This window comes from Trypanosoma brucei, chromosome 8, assembly GCF_000002445.2.
Source record: "Trypanosoma brucei brucei TREU927 chromosome 8, complete sequence".
NCBI classification, from domain to species: domain Eukaryota; phylum Euglenozoa; class Kinetoplastea; order Trypanosomatida; family Trypanosomatidae; genus Trypanosoma; species Trypanosoma brucei.
Window position 1 is genome coordinate 1,588,239 of NC_007281.1, and position 26,470 is coordinate 1,614,708.

General features: G+C 47.0%; 10 protein-coding genes across 10 annotated transcripts, besides 8 other annotated features; 1 reads left to right on the plus strand and 9 right to left on the minus strand.

The window, feature by feature from the left end:
- Positions 1-26,470: part of a sequence feature (sequence corresponds to BAC RPCI93-5H5) that runs on past both edges of the window.
- Positions 723-743: a microsatellite.
- Positions 1,129-1,178: a microsatellite.
- Positions 1,271-1,307: a microsatellite.
- Tb927.8.5350 (hypothetical protein, conserved) lies at positions 2,303-2,815 on the minus strand (the record flags this gene model as incomplete). The annotated part of the gene is made up of 1 exon (XM_842272.1): positions 2,303-2,815. The coding sequence occupies one exon, from the start codon at positions 2,813-2,815 to the stop codon at positions 2,303-2,305; it is 513 nt and encodes a 170-aa protein (XP_847365.1).
- Positions 4,380-4,868, minus strand: Tb927.8.5360 (hypothetical protein, conserved; the record flags this gene model as incomplete). Its single annotated transcript, XM_842273.1, has 1 exon — positions 4,380-4,868. One exon carries the CDS (start codon positions 4,866-4,868, stop codon positions 4,380-4,382), a length of 489 nt encoding a protein of 162 aa, XP_847366.1.
- Positions 5,235-6,611, minus strand: Tb927.8.5370 (hypothetical protein, conserved; the record flags this gene model as incomplete). The annotated part of the gene is made up of 1 exon (XM_842274.1): positions 5,235-6,611. The coding sequence occupies one exon, from the start codon at positions 6,609-6,611 to the stop codon at positions 5,235-5,237; it is 1,377 nt and encodes a 458-aa protein (XP_847367.1).
- Tb927.8.5380 (hypothetical protein, conserved) lies at positions 7,130-7,423 on the minus strand (the record flags this gene model as incomplete). Its single annotated transcript, XM_842275.1, has 1 exon — positions 7,130-7,423. The coding sequence occupies one exon, from the start codon at positions 7,421-7,423 to the stop codon at positions 7,130-7,132; it is 294 nt and encodes a 97-aa protein (XP_847368.1).
- Positions 7,975-8,003: a sequence feature (AT_rich).
- Positions 8,525-8,548: a microsatellite.
- Positions 8,548-9,942, minus strand: Tb927.8.5390 (cell division control protein 2 homolog 4; the record flags this gene model as incomplete). Its single annotated transcript, XM_842276.1, has 1 exon — positions 8,548-9,942. The coding sequence occupies one exon, from the start codon at positions 9,940-9,942 to the stop codon at positions 8,548-8,550; it is 1,395 nt and encodes a 464-aa protein (XP_847369.1).
- On the minus strand, positions 10,912-13,737 carry Tb927.8.5400 (hypothetical protein, conserved; the record flags this gene model as incomplete). Its single annotated transcript, XM_842277.1, has 1 exon — positions 10,912-13,737. One exon carries the CDS (start codon positions 13,735-13,737, stop codon positions 10,912-10,914), a length of 2,826 nt encoding a protein of 941 aa, XP_847370.1.
- Positions 15,641-17,527, minus strand: Tb927.8.5410 (hypothetical protein, conserved; the record flags this gene model as incomplete). The annotated part of the gene is made up of 1 exon (XM_842278.1): positions 15,641-17,527. One exon carries the CDS (start codon positions 17,525-17,527, stop codon positions 15,641-15,643), a length of 1,887 nt encoding a protein of 628 aa, XP_847371.1.
- On the minus strand, positions 17,882-19,126 carry Tb927.8.5420 (hypothetical protein, conserved; the record flags this gene model as incomplete). Its single annotated transcript, XM_842279.1, has 1 exon — positions 17,882-19,126. The coding sequence occupies one exon, from the start codon at positions 19,124-19,126 to the stop codon at positions 17,882-17,884; it is 1,245 nt and encodes a 414-aa protein (XP_847372.1).
- Positions 19,454-20,101, minus strand: Tb927.8.5430 (hypothetical protein, conserved; the record flags this gene model as incomplete). Its single annotated transcript, XM_842280.1, has 1 exon — positions 19,454-20,101. The coding sequence occupies one exon, from the start codon at positions 20,099-20,101 to the stop codon at positions 19,454-19,456; it is 648 nt and encodes a 215-aa protein (XP_847373.1).
- Positions 24,751-24,787: a sequence feature (AT_rich).
- Positions 24,912-25,568, plus strand: Tb927.8.5440 (flagellar calcium-binding protein TB-24; the record flags this gene model as incomplete). The annotated part of the gene is made up of 1 exon (XM_842281.1): positions 24,912-25,568. The coding sequence occupies one exon, from the start codon at positions 24,912-24,914 to the stop codon at positions 25,566-25,568; it is 657 nt and encodes a 218-aa protein (XP_847374.1).
- Positions 26,215-26,246: a sequence feature (AT_rich).

Genomic DNA, 26,470 nt, shown 5'->3' on the forward strand with positions numbered 1-26,470 from the left:
AAACGTCCTTTTTAAAATATGATGCTTGATTTACGCTGCTTGACTGTGTTTCGCCGGCCCTTTAGGATTGTGGTTTCGAAGAGGCACGAGTCCCCAATGCCGCCACTGAGCCGTTTACAAAAATATTTGAGGGATTGGAGAAATATATCCAAAAAGGAAAAGGCGTCACCAACGCTGTGCCTTTGAAACGGGCCGAGGCGCGGATACTTTTCCGTGTCCCCGACTCTCTTGGGTTTGTCTCAGTATCAGCAGCTGAACGCCGAAAGTTTGGGATTTATCCCTCAGGACTGGAAGCTGCCCACAGCAATAAAGGCGTGGTGGTAGACAGGCGTTACGTGCAAACGGGTTGGAGCACACTCAATTCAGCGAGACATGCAGTGCGGTTTCCTATTCCATTCGGAAGAAAAAAATATACTTACACGCATGCAGCGGAACCCGTCATCAACTCTTACCTGGCGCACTTTCTGTCGTTCCGGAGCCGCGGTTTTTCCATCACTAACATTCCCATCACATAATCCCAACCTTTCAATTGGGATGAAATATTGCTGTCATTTTCAATAATAAATAAGTTATCTTCCATTGACGCTCGACTAATGTTGCTAATGACCTTCCCTACAAGCAGTACGAAAACAAGCGATGTGACACATTTGTAACAGGGAATTACGACAGGACCATCGCGTTTGCACTTGGATGAACGTTCAACTCCCCTATTCCATCCTCACCACACACACACACACACACACCACGGCAGCAGTGGTATTTGGAAAAAAAAACATGCAAAGTGGTACCTCCGCAAAAAAAAAATAATAATAAGAAAAACAAGTGAGGAAGGAGCGGAGGGAAAAGAGAGCAAGGGAAAGATATAAGTTAATCCAACCACATTCTCTTCACACACCCTATTTTTTTCCTTCGTTAAGTCGACCTCATCTTTACTTCAATTTCTAAGGCAAGGGAACAAATAACTTAATTGGAGGCGTCTGCACCTCCCGTCATGTGTACCGGTACCACAGCGGTTTAACAAAAACAACAAAATTAAGTAAAGTCTCCACGGGTGAATGGCGATCTGAGTCTTTCACCTTATACATGGCGGAGGCTAACCTGGCGCCCGCCCGTCAATATAAAAAAGGGATGCGTACGCACATATACACCACATACATACATATACATAAATATACATAAAGTAAGCACGTAAGTGTAGAAATTTACATATATTTTAATTATATATGATGCCCAACAGACGACGATAAAGGCGGCTACACCGACCGCCATAACACACACGCACACGCACACGCACACACACACACACAATAATAACAATAAAGACGGATAAAAACATGGAATGAAGCGCAGTAAAACAGTCGCACCTCGCGCGTACAATACGGGCGAACAAATATAAACAGCGGGAACATTCCTGAAGATGCTTAGGGGTTGAATTGGTGCAACGAGTTTTTCATCAAGCAGCGATAAGAAAGTTTTTTTTTTGCTTGAATGCAATGAAAAAAATTTATGGACGTGTGCTTAAACAACATAGGAGAATAATTGGCACAAATCTCAGGAGGTTACGGTGTGTGTGTGGAATTTGTATTCGACTATGAATCTTAAAAAAAGGGGGGACTATGAAGTGGTTAAACGATTAAAAAAAAAAATTCGAATGCCGGGGCTCATTTGCAACATGGTACCAGAATTAACTGTTGCTAACTCATCGGTGCCGTGCAGGCTTTTACAAATTCGATATTTCCCATTACTTTTGTTTTTTTTATTTCTTCAATTTCCCTGTTTCACCCTTTGTTTGATCCAACCACCAGATTATCATTTGTTTTGTTAAGTACGATGAAGCACAACGCTAATAGTAGAAAGAAGGAAAAAAAAAAGAACGATACAATAAATAAAGGTAGATGCGAATAAACACATGCGGAGTGCATGCTTTTTAAAAAAAAGGAAAAGAGGGAAGGATATGTGGTAACGGAGGTTCTGATGTAAAAGAAGCGGATGTCACCACCATCAGGTCTCACACGCCTCACCCCAAGCGGTTGCTGCTCTCGCAATATTCCCTTGAAGGAACACAACCGGTAGATGTAATATAAATCGCCATGGACTGCTGCGCGCATGTGGCTATGATCCTTTTTAGTGACGGCTTTCAATTCCCCGTAGCGGCTGTATTGAAGGAGGAATAATATCGCCGGTATGCCACGTCTGGCTCGCCGTTGGGTAAACCGCGGCTGCTTAAAGTCGGTTATTGCAATTCCCGCCGCGTTGGGTAACTGACAGCGTCCAGTACAAGTGGTGAGGTTCCATCTTAATGTCAGCCCCCGTGCGCATACCAGCGGTGTTGCTTACATAAAATAGATGTCACGTGACTCTTGGAGTTTAGCGGAGGCAGTGACGGTTCTTCGGTTTTACAACTCTCACTCTCATTTCGTGATTCGTCAATGGCCGCTATGGGTAACGAGTGCAGGAACTTTGGGAAGAAAATTTCTGTTACCGTTGTCGTTGTAATAATAGTGGTGGTGCATTTTTTTCTCCTACGGGGTTTCTGTGCGTTCTCAGGGTAAGCAGTGGAAATACTGCACTGATTGAGCGACCCCCGAGACGCCTTATTAAGTTCAGTGGAGCTTAATTTACATCCCACGCGGCGGTCCCGCGCTTCAGATGTGTGCGGAAAGTTAACAAAGAACTCAGGTATTTCCACATCGACCGCGTTGGTATGTGGAACCCCAGGTTTGTGGCGCCGCTGCTCTGAATCTTGGCAGTGAGACGGAAGCGCCGATGGCAGTGACGGGCACACCATGCCACCGTTATCCAGTGGCTTTTCCATTATCACCTTGCTTTTTCTCAAGTCCCCGCTGCCACTTTCCCCTCAGCTTCAGCCACCGAACCTCACCTTAAGGTGCTTTCCAATTGTTTGCTTTGTGAAAGTGATGCGTTCGGCACCTTCCTAGAAACAGTGTTACCACCACTATTTTTTTTTTCCCGCCCGATATGTTGCTTCAATACCCCACTTGGAACCACGCTGATCCCTACCTGATGCGCTCCTGTTACCCAAAGAACGTACCCAACTTACAATTGAAGGGATGGAGAATGATAGTGACAATAATAACAGTGATATCGCTTTAACATAACATTTCCGAAAGTTCCACACACTTTAAAGGAGGTGAGAGCGCTTCATGGCACTGGTGCAATATATATTTGCAGGAAGGAAAGCGTTTGACGGTGAAAAAGGGACAAAAACGCACTGTTTACTAACGAACGCCCGGAAAAAAAATGGTGAAGTGAATACCCCAGAAGAAAAATACGATATAGTCGCCTAAAGATATAGTGGCCTCAAGCCGTTAGGATGTATCGTCACCGTGTGACTGAAGGTTAAGCAAAACCCCACACTTGTGCTCGGTCACATACAGAAACAAGCATACCACCGTGCGGTTACCCGATCCAGCCGCACCTGGAGTAAAATCAATGGCACGGAGGGTAAAAAAAAAAAATGGCGACATAAACAAGAAACGCACAAATGCGAAGCAAAACGACAGCAACAACAACAACACCGTCAAAAATACCAAAAGGGAACGGAGTTGATGGAAGGATAAAGAAGCAGAAGGTGAGGGGCTTCGAGATTGGACAATTTTTGTCCATCACTAGGGCCCCTACAGCACTGACCACTATATGAAACTAATTCTGGTCAGTAGCAGAGGTTATAGTGGCAAGAGGACTTAACACCAGCAGATGGCACTATGTATCCGAGTTTATACACGTGTGTGTCAAATCGGTGTCGTTATCAAATTACTTCTCTAGACTTTACCACACTTGCAGGCAGCATAGCGTCATGATCGGTGCCTGCTGGCCGATTGCACCCCCCTTCTTCACTGTGTGCGGTCAAGAGGGAAGGTACTAGGAACAAATTGATGACTAAACTTTCACCTCTACCGTCATCGCCATTGTGTTGGTTGGAACTTTTTTAACCTTTCCATCACTACCGGCACGCCGGCGCCCTCTACTTCTCTTTGGGTTCTCATCTATCCGAATGTGTGGCTGCCGCCGGAAAGTAAAGCGGCAGCACATCAGAGCTGTTGAGGATCACGGGCATTAAATCCCCACGACAGAACGCAAAAGGCACCTAAACGTCCCTTGCGCCGATGAAATGACTTACGCAACACACCCAAAAAGATCGCGAACGCGCGTGAGTCCAGTACATTGGGTACTGAAAATGTGCGACGCCCACAACTATATCACGGAGATGCCCCTACGACAGCATCCCAACTCCCTTGCAGAGAACGAGCAATGACATTCACCATAAATTTGAACTCAAAAAAATCAATTGGACTCTCCAATGTCTCGCAGTTAAAGTCCGCCAGAGCACTCATATGGACGCGAGAGACCCTCCCTTCTCACTGTGGTTGCTCATGCCTTGGGGAAGGTGTGAGATCCCCTGGCGGCGGCGAGGGGGAAATTGTAGTTGTTGTTGTGGGAGACATCCATGTGGCCGTCTTCTTAGAGGCTAATAAACGAGAGCAACTTTCTCTCCTTGGTGGTGGAACGTCCATGAGTTCTTCGCACGCGGGGACAGGGCTGAATGGTGTGTGTGGAGTTAATTCCGTTGGGGTATAAGACGGTAAGCACACGGAAGGCATGTCCAAGTCAACGGCTTCAACACGCGGCTGACGCCTTATCACGCGAGAGGGAGCAACTGCACAGGGGCTCGGCACTGCCTCCTGCGCTGATGTCATGTGGCTGTGCTCCAGAACTTTGTCGTCTTGCATTGTACTTGAAGGCAGTGACGTGGTGACGCCCACGACCACAACCATCCTGCGTGCAGAGCGAGGCATTGCGTGAGCAAGGAAAGGAAGAAAAGTAAACGCAAGTAAGTGCCGAGGCATGACTCACAAAATTTTGTTGAGGAAACAAATTTCCCACATCCCATCTGGCGTATATCCAAAAGCGACCAAGCACGAAAGTAGTTTTGCCCTTTCAGGCACTCTAGTGCTCAAGAAAAGGCGAATAACCGAATATTTCCCATTAGTTGCCGTCCTTAGTTGTGGTCGCAACCAAAGCCGAGGTACAAGTGGTTGCGCCACTTCCCGTCGTGTGATTGGACCATACGGAACATAAAACCCTTATATTGTAATACAAAACGGATTACGCGAGTACACTTACATTCATACAATGGCTTCTGTTGTGTGTCTCCCTCCCCCCACCTTTTCACACAACGGAAGTCTCTACCGTACAAACAAAATCGCCACAACTCAGGCACTCGGCGCCAACAGGTAATCGAACACCTCTTTTGGTCCAAGCATGACGCTACGAAGGAAACCACGTGAAACAAACGGGGTGTCATTCCTATCATAGTTTCCACCTTGTCCGCGATATCCTTTGCCACGTCGCTGTGATGTGGCGCCGTTACCGCTACCTGCTTGAGGTAGGAAACGCTGCGCATAGGAACACACGATGTACGTGGCGGTTCCGAACATAACAACACGAACAACTAACCGACCAATTGCATGGTACTGCAACTGCAGTTGATGGTTAATGCGCTTCTTTATAGCGCTTGGTCTCCAGTCCCATATGCTCGGTGGAACGTAGGCGTCAGAGTGTGCATTTGCTCGACTATCTTTCGACTCCTCCTCTTCCTCTCGTCGTCGGCGGATTTCCTCGCCCTCAACCTCAACTGCCCGCATTCCATCACCAAGAATAACTCCAAGCGAGCGAAATTGATCTCTACTTAGTGCACAGTAGTTTATATCAAGACTATCATAAACACCGACGTACTCCAAAATTTGACGCTGCAATAGTTCCACACCAAAAAGAAATTGTGCCTCCGTGATGGGAATTAACTCCCCAGGTTCTTTTCCCACGTGGACTGCAAAACACTGCTCCACGTATTTTTTCCCCCAGAACCCATCCTTTTTCGCTATGTCTGCGTACCGCTGAACGGCCCACAAGCTATAGTCCCGGTATCGCACAAGATAATACTCCTCCTCGTTAATGGAGCATAACCCCATACGCAACTGCTCCTTGAAAGTTTTGGAGGGTACGTTACCCTTGAACCCTGTTGGTCCCCGTGGCATTCTAACATTACTTTTGAAGCTATCCGCATCCGCACCGGTTCCGGCCTTGGGAGCATCTCCGTGCAAATACGCACTACCGCCGTCAAATAGGTTGCGTTCCATCTGCAAAAGCGCCGCCGACGCTTTGGAAAGTCTGAATACATCATGCGAGATGTCAATGTTGTCACCCGTGCAGGTGGAAAAGTTACACTGCAGTTCGGCCAGTGGCCGACTGTGCACGAGAACGTACGTACGGTTGGCCGCGGTTCGTTTCTGTATCGCTTCCAGAAGACCAACCTCATTCCGAGTGGCGTCAGGAACCCAAAACGTCTCGGAAATGTCTTGTGGGCGGACCAGCGAAGTGAGCGCGAATACGCTTCCCCCACCCTCTGCCGCAATGGATGACGTCGATGCTGTTGGGGTTGCTGTGAAAACGCGTGGATCCCTCTGTCGGACGATAATGGGGCGTCCAATGGAAGACGGCGTGAAAGAGTGCGGCTGTGACTGTTGCACAATTGCTTGCCCCTCTGAGTGCACCACAACGGAGTGTTGCGACCACTGTGGTGAGAGGGACATGTCAGCGTTGCGGTAAGCAAACAGCGAAGACGGGGGAAATACTAAGTTGCCGAAGGTGCGGCTGCTGCTATAGGAAGCACAAGAGCCGTTGATCTACTTTTTCCTACCCTTGCTTGTCACTATGGATCCTTTGGGTAGCACGAAGCAATCAGTATTTTTGCCTTCCCCACCTTCCTTTCCAGGATGAATATTTGGAGAGGGCACGGCAGAAATCGGAAGGGGTGATAGAACAGAGAAGAGATGAGTGGCAGCAGCGAAGGGGGAAGTATGCAAATGGGGGAGGTCCGCTCGATCGAGATAAGAAAAACGGACAAAAGCTTTTCCACCTCGCATCAACTGCTTTACGCAGCAAAAGGAACAAGCGTACACCCACACGCACGAACACGAAAGGCCAAAGGGGTTGCCCCCTCCCCACGATAAGCAGTGGAAATACGCTGGACGCACCGGGAGCATACGTGCCTGTTTGGCCGGCTCCTTTCCTTCATAGCATTTATTTTGTATCTTGATTATGCATTGGCTTAAACCCTGCCCACACGGTCGCGTGGAATTAGGCGTATCTCCTGGCCATATTTCATGAAGACATTTCCCGCTGTCTGTGCAGGGTTGATGCCCGTACCGTCCTTCGTTGTGGCTGCCATGGAATCCACTGACGCAATGCCGAACTCCTCGGCAGCAAACCGTAGTGCTGCTGTCAGAGGTGCCTCTTCCGCAATGCTTATGACGCGGAAGGGTTGGCTCCGCTCCGAAGTGAGGATAATACGGAAGGTCACTTTACCGCCAGAGCGCGCAGGGGCTTCTTCATTTTGAGACATTATTAGCTAACAACCTCCCCTTCACTAAATCACCCGCCTCCAGAAGTTATTCTGTTCCCTTGTGTGCTTGCCGTGCTGCTGATTTCCTTCTCGCTTTTGTCCAAACTACTGCTTTCGTGTACAGGCCTAGCTAACTTATGACCAACAAAACAGGAGTAGAGGGGCGAAGGAAGCACTTCACGAAAATCTGCATATGCAACCATCACAAAAAGGGGGAAATACCGGCATGAGTTAATATGGGACAGTTGCATTGTCCAAACTGTTGGGGTGGGAGGCTCTCCTGACTCACTGAGGAATAAACAAGGCGGGAAACAGTCACCGCAACAAACGCCTTGTTTCCCCAGGTCAGTAGAGCAGTGCAGCAACCAATCACTTGAAATGCTCGCCCACACTCCCGTTCGACGCACCGTACGAATTTCCCCACATTTCCAGGTCATAGTTGCCGTTTGTAGCGGTGGAAACAAACTCTACACACCTGCTCACGATGTTCCCACGCCTCGCAAGCGAAGATAGGAAGAAAATAAATAAACTGAATACTGAAAGTTGTTGGGATTAATTTTTTTTTTATAAAAAAAAATAAGTAATAGTGTCTTCGTTTGTGCACACACAGAAACACATGATACGCTAAGCTCCCAACTTCAAGCAACGGAACTAGCTGTAATGACTTATCACAGCGCTTTACTTCCTCCTTGTTGTTGTTCACTACTAATGAAGGAGATTACGGTACCAACATCCAACGGCAGGGGTACGTAACTCCAATTGATGCGAAAGAAACTGTCATGGAGGAAAACGCTAATAAAAACAGTAGTGAGAAGATTCAAAAACAACAGAGGGGGGGACTACGATATTTGATTGGTGACGTTCTGTCTGCTTTGGAAATATAGAAGGGAGTAAAGAAAGCTTATGCACTTGAAAGAAGGAAAGTAGCAAGATAGAGAACGCTAAATGCGATGAATGCTGCCGGGACCACCGCTGTGGATCATCCGTAATTATACTATGTTGAAGACATCCCTGTAAGTGTAACAACTACATTGTAAGAACTGCCTATTTTCCAATAATGAGGAAGCCACACCCCTGCACTTCCAAAACAAATAATCGTAGATATATATATATATATATATATATTACGGATATACACTGTGTTCTCGAAGTGATTGGCGTAACATGGAAGCCATGACATCAAGCGGCCGCTGCATTAGTGCCACTGTGTTACTGACAAAAGGATGGGACAGCGCCTCCTGAACCGACATCCTCTGTGACGGCTCATAACGGATCAGCCTCCGTAGAAAATCAGTACCTTCAACACCCACGCGTCCCTGGAAGCCGGATGCTTTCACATACTCATCGAATGCGGATGGAAAACACAACTCCGGCGGGAAATGATACAGCTCGTCCCTGGGGTCCGCAACACAACCACTCTCTCCATCAATACCTACACGCATTACGGCGGAGAGGTGTGAGGTGCCTGTTGCAGTTTTTTGCACATTAGGGAGATTCCTCTCGTGCTGTTTATGGACACCCCGTGAATTCTTTGTTTTTTTTCCATTTTCTGCAGGTTCCCCCCTGGCCAATTCGGCTGCAGCCTTGAGAAGTTGTACGGCCTTGGGGCAATTTTTCATAGATGGCCACGTCTCAGGTGTGGGCGTGCCAAGCAGCTTGAACGTCTTGAGCAACTGATCCACATCGGTATTTCCGCGTATTAATGGGGCGCCCGTAACCATTTCTGCGAAGATACAGCCAACCGACCACAGGTCAACGGCGAAACCGTACATTGCAGATCCCAGCAGCGCATCAGGGCTACGATACCAGAGGGATGCCACGTCGTGAGAGTACTTTTTTACTGGGATACTCTCTATACGGGCCATCCCATAATCACCCAACTTAATTACCAACTGTGAAGTCGGAGTGGTTGAGCCAGAGGGGACAGTACCATCGGCTCCATGGTCCTCCGAAGCGATCCTGGCGTTAGGGTTTTCGGTGGGGTTCGCATTCTTGGGGCAGTTGGCTGCCTCATCAATGTCGTCCCAGTGCCCTCGCGTATTAACTACTTCCGTTTCCCTACTAGAGACTGACATTTCACTGCCCTCAGACCCTGATATTCCGTCAACCCTAACAAAAATGTTGTCTGGTTTCAAATCTCGATGCACGACACTCCGCTGATGCATGTACCGAAGGCCCAGGAGGACTTGTTTGAGAATTTCCTTAACCTGTGTGCGCACTCTGGAGTCGTGTTTGTGCATGAATCTCCTAAGATCATATTCGCAGTACTCAAAAATAAGAGTAAGTTTTGGCGGCTCGAAAAGCACGTCATAGAGTCGCACGATATTATTATGCCTTAGAACCTTAAGAAGCGCAATCTCCCGTATGGCGGTCGATGGTGCACCATCATCCTCACTGCCGACGATAATGCGTTTATACGCAACAATCTGACCGGTGGCCAACTCCCTCGCCTTGTACACCACTCCATAGGTTCCTTCGCCAAGCTTTCCAATGCATTGCAGTCTGTTGACAGTTGACATTTACGAGGTTTGATTATATCCCCCACTCGTTGTATTTGTCCAGGTTATCGTATCCCCTTCGATCTCTAAGTTCGACACAGACGTTTTCTTTCCCTACGAACACGCACGTGTTTGTTTCTATACTCTCTGATCGTTTTTCTACACTTTAAGTCCTTGGTATTTTGGTTCACAATTGATACAACTGTAGTTGAGTAACATACGAAGAGGGTCAGGAGGGTGTAAAAAGGGAGGGCGGGTGATTCAATAAGTTTGTCAGCAAAAGACTTACAGTATGAACACGTAGTTTCTGCCGAATGTTGCAGCAACAACGGGAATATCGCCTGGTCCAAAAACAATGAGAACAGTAAGGGGGATGCAACACCCTCGGTTCATTCCTCTCCTTCACTGCTCTAACTCTTTTCCAACCTTCCTTCCGGGCACTTTTCTCCAAAGAAATCCGAAACTTCGTCGTCTTTGGCGACGGTTCTCGGAATTGAGGGAACATGATGCCTTGCAGGAACACTACCACTGGATAAAGTCGTAAAAGTACAAGATCACACTAAGTAAAAGAGTAATTAAAAAAGCATGAGCAACGAGTCCCTCAGAACACAATAAACACGAGCGTGGCTGTCGATTCCTTACCCCCAAATGACCCCAAACGGCGGTGAGATCTCGACACGTCCCCTGTTTAACCGCCAACTAACCCAGTTCACTTCGCCAACGTTCTATGTTTTCGTCTATGCACGTTCAATTCGGAACGATCAAACCGAAGTGAACACTATTTTCACTGCATGAACGTGAAACCGTTCGATTCTATTACTCTTTACGTTCGCAATCCCCGTGTGGATGTAAGCACCGAACATAATGGTTGTGCGTACAACCATAATATGAGCACCATGTAGCATTCCCCCATGGTGTAGTAAATACCGAGTCAAAGTAATTTTCTATATAGTTGTGGCAACACCAATGCCAGGGTTTGTGATAATGTGGTTACGTCGCTGATACCCCTAATCTTGCTTCGTACGCACGAAGCCGGGCGGTTAGTTGTCCAATTGCTGCATCTTTCCTCCCAATAAGTGTGTGTGTATCGTGCAACTTCGAACTTAAATCTGTCAACTCTTCTTGCATCCTTCGATTGTCGTCCTCGTATGTTGCAAGTCTCGAGGAAAGCAACCTCACTGTACCCTGCAATTCGCTATTCAACTGTTCGCGATGCCTACCCTCTTCTTGCAAACGCTCCTTCGCCGCTTCTGTTTGGCCCAACATTTCCTGTAGCTGAAGACGCTGCCGTTCCGCGTCCCGCTGAGTTTGCGCCATATCCTTTAGACATTGCGCTTTAGCCTTCTGCGCACGGCTAAGATCTGCACGGAGTGTGTTTAGCACGTCGTCAAGTCGATGTAAATCGTCCTCGCGGAGCAACTTCTCTTCTGCAAGTTGATCTCGCAGTGAACCCATAGATGTGTCAGCTTCCCGACGCAGCTGATTAACTTCCTCACGCAGTCGATGCAGTTCAGAGTCCTTGAGAGCAGCTGCCTCGTGCACCTTTGTTGCATCATTATGTAGTTTCTCTGCTTCACGACGAAGTGCCAGGGCCTCTTCTTCATGTTGTTGTTTCTGCGTGTGTAGCTGTCTCTCATGTTCCTTGGCCATTTCTGCAGCTTCCTTTGCATGTTGTCGAGCGTCGGCTTCGGAGGCTTCCAGAGCCTCCTCAAGTTCAGTGATTCGCTCACCTACCGCGGCGAGTTCGGAGTTCTTACGCTGCAACTCCTCTTCAAGTTCCTGTCGCCGCGTCTGTGTACGACGATGTGCCACTTTGGACTCTTCAGCAGCATCTCGTGATTCCTGAAGTTTTTCTGCCGTTTCCTTCAGTGCTTGTCGCTCGTCGTCAAGACGCCGCTCGCATGCCTTGTACCTTGCCTCTATTTCTTCCAACGCGTGCTGAAGACGTTGGCATTCTGCCTCTGCTTGGGTCTTCTGCAAATACAAGGCTGCTGTATTTTTCTCTAAACTAATTTGGCATTCAGTAACCTCTCGTTCACGTTTGTCATCCGCATGCTTGGCTTCTTCAAGAAGTCGCTTGTTCTCTGTCCGTAAATTTTGCAGTGCTTGTGCTTTTAGTGCGATTTCGTCCCGCAGTCGTTGTTCCTCCAGATCTCGCTGTAGCAACCGCTGCTTTAAATCTTCGACCTCAGCAGTACATTCACGCAACTGGGCTCGAAGTAACTCCTGGCTGTTTTGACGCTCTTGGGCCGCAGCCCGTTCTCGAGCACGACATTCTGTTCGAAATGCTTCCATTTCAGTGGCCAAGCGAGTGGCAGTGGTTTGCAACCCCTCCGCACGTATCGTGACAAGGTCCCGTTCCGCTTCTGCATTAACCCGCGCTGTGTTTTCATCAGCATGCTGTCGACGCAAGGTATCGATTACGCTCTGTAATTGGCTGACCTTAACATTGTGTAGGTCACGCAGCTCCTCACACTGGCGCGCTGTTTCTTCGCTCATTGCCTCTTTTTCCTGCCGTAGCTGCTCCACAGCCTGGTTCAGTGCCTGTATCGTTTTTTCCTCACCTTTTAGTGTCCTCTGCCTACCTTCCTTCACCTGCTGTTCCGCCTCGTCACGCTGTTTTCGCGCCTCCTGAATTTCCTCCTGCAACTTGGTCAATTCTTGCACATATGATTCTTTAATAGTTTCTTGCTCCTTTGCATGTCTCTCCTCCTGCTCACGCAATCGCTCAGCAAGGCCACGCTCGTGATCAAGTGCCTCCCGTCTCCACTCCTGCAGTTTGGCAGCGTCTTTCTCCATGCGAATCGTGAGTTCCTCATTCTGTGACGTCAACTCTTCAATACGGCGCAAATACCTCTGCTTGAATTCCTGTTGCCGCTGACTTGCCGCAGCCCGCTCCTTTTCCAGAACAGCTTCAGCATCAGCGAGTCGTTCCTGTTGTTGCTGCAATTTATCTTCCAGTTCTTGTCGGCACGTAAGCTGTTGTTCATAATCTTCTCGAGTGGAGTGCACCATGGCCCGCAGACTGGTTATCTCCCTCCCTTGTTCTGCTATGAGGGATTCTGTCTGCTGCCTGTAGTTTTCCATGATTTCACTCTTTTCTTTCCGTTCTCGTTCCAACAGGGCGAGGAGCTGCTGCTTGCGCTGAATTGCCTCCTCCGTTATTCGCGTTTTCTCCTCCAAAACACTCTCGGACAACCGTTTGAGGACTGCTATTTGCTCCATTAGTCCCTGAATATGCTCAGCGTTGTCTTCGCGCAGCTCTTGCATTGCCTCTTCAAAATTACTGCGTGCACGACGATTCGTCTCTTGCTCTTGTGCGAGGGCCGCACGTAAGCTATCTATTTCCGCCGACTGCCTCGCGGCCTCCTCACGGGACTCCGCCAATTCTCGCTCCACATACACTAGCATCTCCCGTACCTCGACGTTTCGTAGCACTGAACTGCCCTTCGCGCCGCCGTTATAATTTAAGTGAGCCGCTGCGTGTTGCCTATCACATAACACCGTGCAATGTAGATTTTCGGCGTCAAAATGTTCTGTTTCCCTTAGAGATGGTGTTGGTGTAAGAACGCTATCCGCAGGTTCTTCGTGCGATACCTCCAGCTCTGTCATCTTTCCGCTTTTCGCAGGCGTAACCATGATCATCCCACCCATCTCACGTGCTTCATTGGTTGCTAGTGGCTGCTGTTCTCTGTAGGCAGTTAACCGGCCCTGCTTTGTGTCCGCGCTGCCAGCAATTCGGGCGAGGTTGTCGTTTGTAGAGCTGCCTTGTGAGCCAGAACCACAACCAGAGAACACGTCGGTGTGAAAAGACATTAAACTACTGAGTGGAAAGGGTGTAAAGAAACAAATGCGGGAGTAAAGTGAAATACAAGTAGACAGTCGGAACAAGAGACACTTACTCTAACATTCACCGCAACTAATTAAAAGGATGCTTGGACTTCAAATCTTCTTATTCCCAGGTGTTCGCAGCTCCATAACGTGGGATTATGATGAGTGGCCCTTGTGCGGGAGCTGCGAGGTCGACAAAAGCATGGCAAAAAACAAACAGAACGTCACAGCCACGCCTGCAAGTTAGAAAGTTGAGAATGACAGTTAGAATAGCAAACGTTAAGAAATGGAAGGAATCTCATCACAAAAAGGGGGAAATACCGGCATGAGTTAATATGGGACAGTTGCATTGTCCAAACTGTTGGGGTGGGAGGCTCTCCTGACTCACTGAGGAATAAACAAGGCGGGAAACAGTCACCGCAACAAACGCCTTGTTTCCCCAGGTCAGTAGAGCAGTGCAGCAACCAATCACTTGAAATGCTCGCCCACACTCCCGTTCGACGCACCGTACGAATTTCCCCACATTTCCAGGTCATAGTTGCCGTTTGTAGCGGTGGAAACAAACTCTACACACCTGCTCACGATGTTCCCACGCCTCGCAAGCGAAGATAGGAAGAAAAAAAACGAGTATAGAAAAGACCCCTCCTCACACACACTGCGAGTCGCCAGGCGCATACAGACAATACTGTTGTTGGTGCTGCCGTACTTGCTGACTTCGTTTGATTTCCTCAGTAGTCAGATTTCGTCGTTAGAAAATAGAGTCACAGCTCTTCATGAGGCGGAAAATTTCACCGCACGTACGGCACTTTAGTAACTTGTGCGTGCAACCCTCTTTTTACCAGGCAAGTGTAATCAGTCCATTTCTCAGTTTTTGAAGGGAAAGGAGTAGCACTAAACACAGTACACTGTGTCAGTGATCCGGCCCTCTCATTGTAACAAAAGCGTGTACGGCCATAAATGTCAATTGTGTGTGGTCTTTCCACTATCGTGCCCAACAATTTTTGGGGAAGAGATAGCACGTGAGTCTTGCCCGCAAAATGGCAAAAGAGCACCACGTACAAATTGCGGGGCAAGATGTATCTAAGCAGGGGGGGGGGTAAACAACCCACCGGGGGCGTTCAGCCATTGGTGTTGGCACCGTGCAGTGAACCATGCCTGTGTAGCGGTGGGGAAGCCTCCGGCATAACCAAAGGAGTTTGCCAATCAGTCGTTTATTTCCTAGTTAAAGCCGAATCAATGTTACACAACTCTTTGCGGTTCCATGTCACTAACTTCCTAAATGACAAGGGTCTCCCCTGTAAGTTCGAAAGTGAACGTATGGAAAGTGAGCACCCGTCACCCATCCTCCAACACACACGTAAATAGAGCGTATATGATTATCCAACAAAAACTGCAAACAAAAGGGTAAAGTACAAATATCGTTATCCCCTCCTAAGAGGAAGTAACGCAGTACAGGGTAAAAACTGTCTTGCCTTCAGAGACGCAGCTTGGGCACCCATAGCGTTTGGGTCTGTGTTTCGGGCGTTTGTGGTAGGTTGGTGATACTTCGATCATTGAGAACAAACCTTCAAGTCACCTTATCTGCAAAACGCTGCCAGCGGAACCGCCATACTACTGCATAAAATCTAAATTGCACTGCACTCTGCAAGTGATGAGTGCTTATCGTAGAACACCGAACTGAGAAAAGTGCCGAAACTATGTTATATCTGACAGGTGATATTACATGGTGTGTGAGAAATTACTAGGGAAATAGCAGCAACACAAAATAAAACAACCAACAATATCTGAGGAGATATGATGAACTAACCGAACGACGAACAAAACTTCATTACGTTCGATTTCTGGAAGTAAAAGACATTGTTGACTTCAACTAAAATGGAGGTGAACATCAATTAGGTTTGCTGAAAACAGTACTCACTCCCTCCAGACGATGCACTAAATCGGTGGCGCGCTGCTTCCACAACGCCCCCGTATCCCTAAAAAAAACTCCACGGTAGTCTCGTTCAAGTATTGCCCCTTGGGCCTCCACCGCCTCAACCATCCTCCGCGTGTGTTGCAGCAACTCCATCTTTGGCTCATACTGAGGGGATTTGGTTGACAGTACGCACTTCTCGCTGGTACCGCCGCTCGTTGGGAAGTTTCCCGGAAGTTCTGCGCTGCAGGAAAGTAACCCGGACCAAAACACAACTTTCGACCAGACGTGCTGAACAATGCTACTGGCACTTCCAATTCCCCTTTCTTGTCTGCTGGCTGGCTTGGAAAGCAGTTCTGGGATAAAATAACGATGTGTGCGGTTCTTGTTTTCAATATCATCTTTCAGCGAGTTACGTAGCTGAAAAACGCGCTCCCTTAAACGCCAGTAACTCTCAAATCCTGCCCCCAGTGCTCCCCGTTCCTCTAATGTAAAAACAGGCCCTACGGAGGTGCCAAGATTTTCTGTTTGGGGACGCCTTAGTTCCTTGAGCATTTCAAACACTGCCGCTGCTTCCGACACGCATTCGTTGTACTCGGCACTATAGCGTGCAAATGCGGTAATGTCATCCTCTGTGACACATTCGGACCAATAAAGAATCAGTGAGTCCCTCATGTACCGAAACTCACATATTGATGGTCGAAAGACTATAGTAACTTGGTCCGACCTTCCACAGGCTAAAGATACTCCAAGGCGCTCCAGTTGTTCAACCTCCGAATTCAGTTCATCGATGAACTCTCTGAGTGCTTTATAGTACGCTGGAAGAAGAAGCCGTCGATTAAGTCTCTGGTCATGGAATGTGTATTCATGGTCGTAGAATAGGTTTAGCTGACTCTGATGTCTTAGAAAGACACTTCGGACGTCATGAATCTCGTACACGGTCACTCGCACTGTCCGCGCGCGTCTCATAGCGGGGCGCGGCTCGTTATATGTTGCAGAAAACGGCTCGGGTGAAACACGCTCTTGCCGCTCGAGCAATGGCTGAGCGGGTTCCAACCTATGTGCCTCAGCTGTCCACTTGAAATCATCTTGCAATTGGTCACAACTCCCATTGCTGTCTCCTTCATCGGTGCCACATTGTACGTCTTCGTGAATGACATAACCACCCGCAGACGGAACTGTGCCCTCACCGTCAATTACGCTAATGGCGTTTGACACCCAGGAAATAAGGACATCAAACGTCCGAAGGAACATAGCAAATGACATATTAACATAGAAAGTACTTCTTTCATCCTGATTAACGGTACAGTTCTGTCTGCCGTTGCTCACAAGTGTGTGCCTTTCCTCCGTGCCCCCCAACCCTGGTTGAGGACATGGACTCCCGCCATGGCCACTAACCTTACCTCTTACTACTCCGTCGAAAGTCCTTCTACCCAGTGTTGACACCGAGAAGGCAAAACCATACTTCTCGTTTATGGACCTTAGTACTGATCTTCCATTTTCGAGTCGCCGAAGCAGAGAAAGTAAATACATTCTGTGTGAGTTCGATGGAGGACCCGAGCCAGATGGTTCGATGACGACAGGAGTTTCGGTAAATATTTTCTTAGAACCCGCGGAAAACGAGCTGCGAAAGTGCTCTATGGGAAACGATGCTGCCCCCAAAGCTACCGACTGCCCCGCGGCGCTACTGAAAGGTGTAAGAGGGCGCTCCCACACAAGACTGCACACACTATTTGTATCTACAACGAGAGCTTCGCATGTTTCCTTGAGTAGACCGATGTCATTCTTGGTGAAGTCGAGGTGATATGTTGCAAACCAAACTAAAGCCTCTGTGTTCCACTCTTTGGGGAAAATGGCAGCCATTTTCGAAGCACACACCGATGGGACAGCGTCCGACCAACGTTAATTTGTGAGGAGACAAATCCACGGTACTGACCTTCAGTTTTGCTTGTGTTTTTCGTGTGTTGAGACAAAAGCAAGTGATTATACAAGGAAACTTTTTTTTTTTAATCACGAGGGGATAAATTTGTATACCTGCAGTGGCACGTGAAGATCCAAAGCCTTGTGTCAACCTCTCAATTACCCTAACACAACTTATTGACGGGCCCCTATTGGAGGAAGGAGTTGTTATATCAGATGTCCCCCTTTACAGGTTTAACAGACATGTTTAAGGTCGTAAATGAGTAAATAATCACAACTAAAACCGCACGTAACTGATTACAACTCCGAGAGTGATGATCGATAGTCTTCCAATTCATCCATCATTTTGAAAGGCCGCGCCACAATGTAATGTGTTGTACCAAAGTGTCTTTCGTCCTTTTTAATTATGGTAATTCCAGCTAGGCGAAGGTACCGCTGAATATCTCTGTTCCACCAACATCCCCACATCTTAGCATGCCGTGGTGCCCACTTGTCGAGGTAGTTGTTAACACGTGACCAGTGTCCCTTGCCGTGCTCAAGCAGAAGTAAGTGCCCGTCGGGTTTACACACTCGTGACATCTCCCTGAGTGCCCTCACTGGGTCATCATAACTGCATAACCCGAACATATCAACAACAGTGTCAAAACTATTGTCCGAGAAGGGCATTTGCTCGGCAGCATAATTTGCCACAGAGAAGGTTTGATTCTTTGCGGCACTTCCATCATGGAGAATCCTCTTTTCCCCCTCTGATTCGCGCTTTTTTAACTCAGTTAAGCCACTTTCGCTTAGAAGGGGAAGTGTAGTACCGGAGAAAGCGGATGAAAGAATGGGAGGAACCAATTCCTTGGTGCCTTGGGCACCATTTCCATCTTCCGCGGTTAAACACCCTTTCGCGAGAGTGGTCTCGGTAACACCAGTGCCACACTCCCTCAACTGTTGGGTTTCCACAGGGGGTCCTTCCATGACACTACGCCTGCCAGGCATCTCACTGGCAGCGGTATTTTCCTTATATTCATCCACAGATGTTCGCGTATCAACCTGCATTTCAACCAAATCGTAGTCTGGGTAACGATACGGTTGGTACCCATAACGCCGATAAACCTGCTCCGCTGTCGACTGGATCATCCCGGGGGAGCGATCGCATAAAACTACCTCAGTTACGGTATTCTGTTTTATTGCGGCATGATCTTCTTCGGTACTACCGTTCACCGTTGGCGGATCACTTGCGGAACTCACTACAGCGTCGTAATAAGACAGAACACCACCGCACCCAGCACCAACTTCGAGCACACGCCCCCGTAGCAGCCCTTCATCCCACAACAGTCGTCGGCGCAATCGGCTTATACCGAGGAGAAACTCTTGGCTCCGAGTTTTTTTGTCGTAGGCGCTTTCAATTGACAAAACATTATAACGTTCGATACGCTGCCTATCACTCACCGCGTAAGAAGGCGGAGGACTAAGAGCAAGTCCAACGACATACGCGGTTCCAACGAAGGTCGTTGCACATGATGTAAAAACAATGACACGGCTAAGTATTGCCATGCGATCGACCAGCTCTAATGGATGGCAAGCACAGCCAACGGAAGATGGGGGCAAATAGAGCACAACAGCCTTGACTGCAAGCACGACTACGTAGCTGGCATACGAAGCAGTTGTAAACAAAAGTCAATGACCACATGGGCTTCATTTGGATATATATTGATGGAAGGTGAAAACAAGCCCACACACCCAGAGGAGTGGGGGGGGGCGGAGGAGGAAATGTAAAACTTGCTTTGAAGAAAAAACATTTTTCCTCAAAAATTGAAGCAAAATAGCAACGCAGCGAAAATATATATAATGCAAAATTTCCTGGAGTAGCTCTTGTGGCAACTATGCCGCCAGTCGAACACGCTCGTCGTCCTCGAGAGTTGCACGCTCACGAACCCTTTGCTCAGACGGTAGTTGTGATACCGGGACAACCATGCTCTTCAAAGAAGTTAGATCACTGACTTGACCTTCGGCAGAGCACAATTCGCTCAGAAGTTCGCTTTCATCATAGACAACAAGTTGCTGCGCTAGAATTTCGTTGATTTGCTTTGACTCTTCTACCACGTCAGCTGTACTATCCATTAACTCCAAAACATCATCCATGTTCAATATAGCGTTAAGTTTTGACAGCTCATCCTTGCCACATTTAAGGGCCTCCACTACTTCTCTTTCGATTTGAGCAAACTCCACTGTGCATATCAACCTTTCTACGTTCTCAAGCATTGAAGTAACTAATGTTATTTGTGACATCTGGGCCTTTCTTCTTTTTAAACAGTAGAGAGCCAATTCCCGTTTACCATTTCTCAGCAACTCAGCAGCTCTAACATGTTCGCCCTCCGCAGCTCGCTCATATTTCCTTATTGCGGCCATAATTTTATCACGCTGCAACTTCAGCTCCAACTGCACCCTATCAAGGGATGTTATTACAGCCCCTTGGCGTTTGGTTTGTGAGGCCGGTGGACGTACCGTGCTACTTCCGTTGTTGCCCATGAAAACTTCTCCCTCAAGTAGCACCAGAAATTAAACACAAGGATACACATGCACTTAAATTGATTGGATCAGAGAGACATCAGTAGCCGAAAAGAACGACACACAGGAAATGGAACGAACCAAACATTAAAGTCCTCGCGGTATGGGCACACACACAAAAAAAAAAACAAGCCCACTGACCACCAGAGCAAAAACCTATTTAACAGAAAAAGTAATGTTACGGCGGCACGGTGTAGAATATAGACATATTATGTGCAGAGGTAAAGAACAAAACATTTTCAACGCTCGAAAATGCAGACGCAAAAAATGAAAAACTACCGGAATACAAGGCATGTCCTCATTGTCACTGAAATGTTTGCAACAAAACCAATATTCCCTATCAGGCAATGAAAACACAACAGAACATCAAACTAGGAACTACCTCCATAGAGATCATTAGTCGGAGATGAAGGAGTCGGGAGGAACACGGGGGGGGGGGGGTGAACGCATATACCTCCGTACAAAAAGAGACACTTAAATAACAAACTTCTACGAATGATTCCAAGAGATCAAGTACAGGGGGCGGGAACAAAACATAAAAAACAAAGATACAGACTTCACTTTCACCGTGCATATAAAACCTCGCGTTGTACATAACTCAAACATTCTATATGATGGTTATGCACGGATTTAACGACCACACACGATAAAAGGAATGGGAGGAGGCGCTGCACCACTTTCATCAATACGAGAAGAATACAGTACATCTGCAACACCACAAATTCATTAAGCTAGCTTACTACCATATAGGGCGTTGCGATCTTCCTCTAGTCGACACCTTTTATCATTGAAAAAATAAAATAAACAGCCTTTTAAGTGCTAAAATGCGGCTAAACTAAGTGAATAAATAATCCTGATGACGACCCACTTCCTCCAAAAAAGAAAAAAAGAACATAATACTCGTAGTGGAAAATGGGCCCACGCCCTTTGTTACATAGAATTGCTTGCGCACAATGTACGTACGCCCCTTGTCGTTTCTCAGTTAAACAAGAAAACAAAGAAAAGGGTCACTCACAGGAACATACATGTGTAAGTGTATGCTGTCCTACGCGGACGCTGACTGAACTGGATGCGTCTAATGTTACAGAAACAATGAAACCCGCAACATGATACAGAATGCCTCCCCGCCGTTCAGCACACGCTGAGCACCCACTATTTCTCTATCTTAAAGGCCAGTCTCGCCCGCGAGCAACGGGCCGCTCTCCTTACCCGAAAAATGCCCAAAAGGCTCCCGCTTGAACAAATCACTTTCCTAGCATCAACACGTCGATTAAATGCTGTCAACAGACAAAACACCCAACGGCTACATCTTTAATTATTGCGTTGATCCTTCCTTCCTTGATGCATCGAAGGACAACCCTTAACGAAGCCTCTTTACAGACAACCCAACGGCAGCAGGCAGAGACACATACGACTCCGCATCGAGGGACAGCGGCGTAGGGAAGAGGGGAGGAAATGAACACTTCAAGGTGCTGTCCGCGGAGGCGACGGGCCGTGGATTGTTGGGAAGATGTTTCAGGGAAACTCTTACACTGGCACTACATGGCGTGCTTAGACGCGGAAGCAGACATCTGAAGGTTTCGAGAGCTATTACCCTCCAAAAAAGTGAGATCCCGTGACTCCTGTGGCGAACGTGACGAAGCCGCGGGGGGTCGGATGGCAAACCCCTGCGGATGTGACTACAGAGCTGCAGAATACATCGTGCGGCACGAAGTCCGCAACCGATGCCACTGGAAAAACACACCCTCCCCCCTACTACCAGACCCAACTGGCATTTGTCACGAGGCGGTGCAGGGGTTGCGGCTCTCTCCCCCCCCCTATGACTGGCTTAAGCAGAAAATGAACGCTGAGATGACAAGAACATGGCCACGACGGATTAGAAAAGCACATACGGGTGGTTGCAACGGTTTTTCCGCGTGTGGTAATGTCCTTTGACCTCCGGCCGCAGCCCGCACTGCGTTTCATTCCCCGAAGGTTGCCTACTCGCGTTCTTTCGCAGGGTGTGGGGTGTCGCCCGGTCCCTGCTTGAGATTGCGTCGGTGGGACCGGGGGCCCCCCCGCTGCCCCGTATTTGGGGGAATGGGTGGGTTTTCGTAGTGTGCTTCGTGGTTCGGGCATTCAGTCGTCGCATTTTCCTCTTTTGAAGTTCCAAGTTGCCTCTGTCTTCGGCTTTGTATCGTTGGTGGCGTAAGTGACTAGGATTGCATGATGGATTGGATGGTTTGGCTTTTCCCCTTGGGTTGTTTCGCGTAATATTTGTACAGAGGTAAGTACATTTAACTTTTACTATAGAACACCTATTGAGCTAACGGGAAGGACGCTGCATATCTATATCCTTTAGCGTAGGAGGGGAATCTTGCGAGGATGTTCGGCGTCGTGTAAACAGTAGTGGCTGTGATGTCGTTTTTGCCTCCCCCCTTTTTTACCGCTTGCGTGCATATACGAGGAATTGTCTTTTTTTCCCCACTGTACACTACTTCGTGGCTGACGCCAGAGTTAAAGTTTGAAGGCCTCGCAACGTATTTCCCTCGCTTTTGTGAGTCTGCGGTAAATGTATGTGGTGCGCAGAACAGCGGGTGACAGTCTTTTGCTGTGGTGCGTTGGCCCATTCAAAGTAATGCCGCATGGCTTCACGCTTTACGTACTGCTAAATCACACCCAGTTTGCCTCGAATTCATTGTCAACATGCCGTTTTCCGTTGTTAGCCTCGTATTTTGGCGCTCGAGTTTGTTACTCAGTGTCTTTAGGTAGCGTAGTGGAGGTGAAGGCATGAAAGAGTGCAAGCGCGAACTATTTTGTAATTTGGTCCTGCCTTGTTTACACGGAGGTGTCGGTTTTTTTTTTTTTTGATGACTCACGGTACTGGCTGGTGTTGGTGGGTGTGGATGTTATCACTTCATTTTTTTTTTTAAAGACCCCATCTGCCACTACTGGATGGGCAGCCTCGTGCCTTTCTCGACCGTTGATGCTTCTAAGTGCCTTGTAGACTCACCGGAGTAGTTTGTTGGTTATGGCACTTTGAGCATATTTGTTACCCTGTTCGCCGGTGGCCCAGTTCCCTCATTGGTGTTGTTTTACCCAATACTTATATCTCTATGATTCTTGTAGGTGCGTTGTGTTTTCAATCTTTTTCGTATGTGGTTAACGTTACTCCTGTTTGTCCTCTGTCCGTCCTTCTGTGCTACAGACACTTTCCGCATGCGCTACGCTGCTATTTTCTTTTGTTCGGAAAATTTGCATCTACTCTGGTTAATTTTTTGATATAGTGCGATGGGGTTGCGCCACCACATTGGGATATTGCTTCGTAAGCGTTGGATTTGGTATTCTTGAAGTACTAGACGATGTGTCATGTGTTTGCCTGATGCAGTGCTGCGTTGTATTCTCGGTTCAGTCGACAGGTATTGAGTCTCTCAGTGACGTATTTGAAAATAGGGTCATTGTAAGCGGTCTTTCATTTTGTTGGATGAGGGAGTGAGCGGGTTTAGAGTATATTTGTTTCCTGCGATACTTTCAGTGGTGGGGCCCTTCAACACTCTGATGACGCTGTCCGCTTTGGTGGACGAGGATCATGTACGCTCCTGGTTCAGGCATCTTTTACCCATCAAATGATTGTACCGTCATTGCTGGGGGAATCGGGAATGAAGACGGTTTCTCTTGATATCAACAGTATGTTTTGTCTTAATTTTATTTCTCTGCCGCGGTTGGTTGTGAAGTTGTCTCGTTTTGCTTCCCACTGGGTTTCAGCCATCAACATTTTCTGGTCGTCCGCTACTGCAGTTACTCAACTGAGTTAAAACCATCTCGCTCAGCGATGTTGGACTGCGAGTGATTACTCTTTGAGGTCCTGCATGATCTAACCTTCGGAAATAGCTTTATTGACTTGTTCATTCAAACGTTTGCATAGCTATAGCAGATAAGTGTCTGACACTTCAGTGAGCATCACGAAATCGCTTACCGCACAACCAGGGAGGAGATTGTTGAATAACTGTACCAGTCAATACCAATGGCAATACTGCCGATTACACATAGCTATATTATACCGTATAAATTAGTACAAAAGAAGGTGAAATCATAATTAATCATTATACTAAATATGATTATAAGAAAGTGCTTCTGCTGGAGACACATCTAGAGAGAAGGCTCGTGACCTTCATCATCACCACCCTGAGAATTTGCGTTTCAAGGGCCACACACTTTGTGAAACAACGATAAACAATGACACCAACAAACTCAAAAAAACCAACAAATCAAAAATAGTACAAAAAACAAATAGACGCGCACAGAAAGTGAAAAAACATCAACATTTCAGCAATCAAAAATTTGTGCAATTCAAAAATACAAATAAAAGCAAGGCGAAGGAAAAAACAACTGGTTAACAACGAAATAGTATCATAGTATAGTCACTCCACACAATGACTGTACTTAAAAACAGAAAAAAATGATAATAAGCAAAAAAAGCAAAGAAAATATCGCCAGCACTAAGAGGATCAAAAAAAAAAAACCGACGTCCTCCACACCGACGACCAAATTTATATACAAGACATTGCCATCTTATGTGCATATCAGGGAGAAAATATCAACAAAACAACAAAAATTATATAAGAAAACACATTTATTATAACAATTATTTAAAAAAATTATATAAAACATTCAAAATACAACAGTTACTACGACAAAGGGTTAAAACGTTACTCTTCGCTACCTCTCCTATGTTCACGCTGTTCCATTTTTGTAGAAGTTAATCAAGCAAAGCCAAGTAAAATAAACAACGATGGGTTGCTCAGGATCGAAGAATACAACGAACTCCAAGGATGGTGCCGCCAGTAAGGGTGGAAAGGACGGGAAAACTACTGCGGACCGGAAGGTTGCGTGGGAGCGTATTCGGTGTGCGATTCCCCGTGACAAGGATGCTGAGTCGAAAAGCCGTCGCATTGAACTCTTCAAGCAGTTTGACACGAACGGGACTGGAAAACTCGGCTTCAGGGAGGTGCTTGATGGTTGCTACAGTGTACTCAAGTTGGATGAGTTCACGACTCACCTTCCTGACATTGTCCAGCGTGCGTTTGACAAAGCGAAGGACCTCGGCAACAAGGTAAAGGGTGTGGGTGAAGAGGATCTTGTGGAGTTCCTTGAATTCCGCCTGATGCTTTGCTACATCTATGATATCTTTGAGTTGACTGTAATGTTCGACACCATGGATAAGGATGGAAGTTTGTTGCTTGAGCTACAGGAGTTCAAGGAAGCCTTGCCGAAATTGAAGGAGTGGGGTGTTGATATCACTGACGCTACCACTGTGTTTAATGAGATCGACACTAATGGATCTGGTGTTGTGACATTCGATGAATTCTCATGCTGGGCTGTCACTAAAAAGTTGCAGGTATGTGGCGATCCTGATGGTGAGGAGAACGGAGCAAATGAAGGTAATTGAAAGCAGAAGGCATTACTGATGGGTTCTGCTTTATGTAATAGAAACCGATGCCAAGCGGGCGTGTGGGGTCAATGCCTTAGCCTCGCTTCCTTGATCATATATATCCTGATCATATATTCCCTTAATTTTTTCGTCCTTGTTGACCTCTTTGTTTTCCTTTTCTTTTAATGTTTGTCTTCCTGTGTTTTGCATAACTATCTTAGCCACTGTCCGCTACAGATCTATCTCTGCGAACACATGTGAATATGCGTCTGTATTTTCCGGCTGCTTCTTGCGCTGCCACGCTGCATCTCTGTTGCTGCCGTTGTGATCATGCTGCTTCGTTTTTGTGGGTGCTGTGAAAAAAGATAGTGGTTGTGAAGAGTTATGCTTTTTGTCTTTTGTTTATTATGTGTGTTGAATTTTTTTTGTGATGAGCGGGTGATATAGAGGGGGTTCCTGTTTCTTCCTTCTCTTTTTTTTTTTTGAGTATCAGTTGGGGTTAATTTCATCCTCGCATATGTCACAAATGTTTTGAATGCCGCTGTTCGCTTGTTAGGTGTTTTGTGTTGTGAGACGGGTACTTGTTGCTTTTTTCCGATATTATTTTGTAGGTCATACGTTTTTTTTATATATCTACTATTGAAAACGTTTGTCTTCAAGTGTGTATTTTTTTAATTTTTCAAAAAATATATTTTTGTATTTGTTTTTGTGGTGGCGGATAGTTGTTTATTTTTCTATGTTTTTTTAATTTTGTTGTGCCGTTTCATTCCTTTTTTTCGGTTATGAAATCTTTCGTAGAATCAGTACGCGTTGCAGGTGTGTGCGCAAAATCACAAACTGAGGTTAGCGTATCGGCCCACACTAATTTGATTGTTACATCGAAATCACTCTCGTTGAAGGCGTCTCTAGTGGTGTTGTTC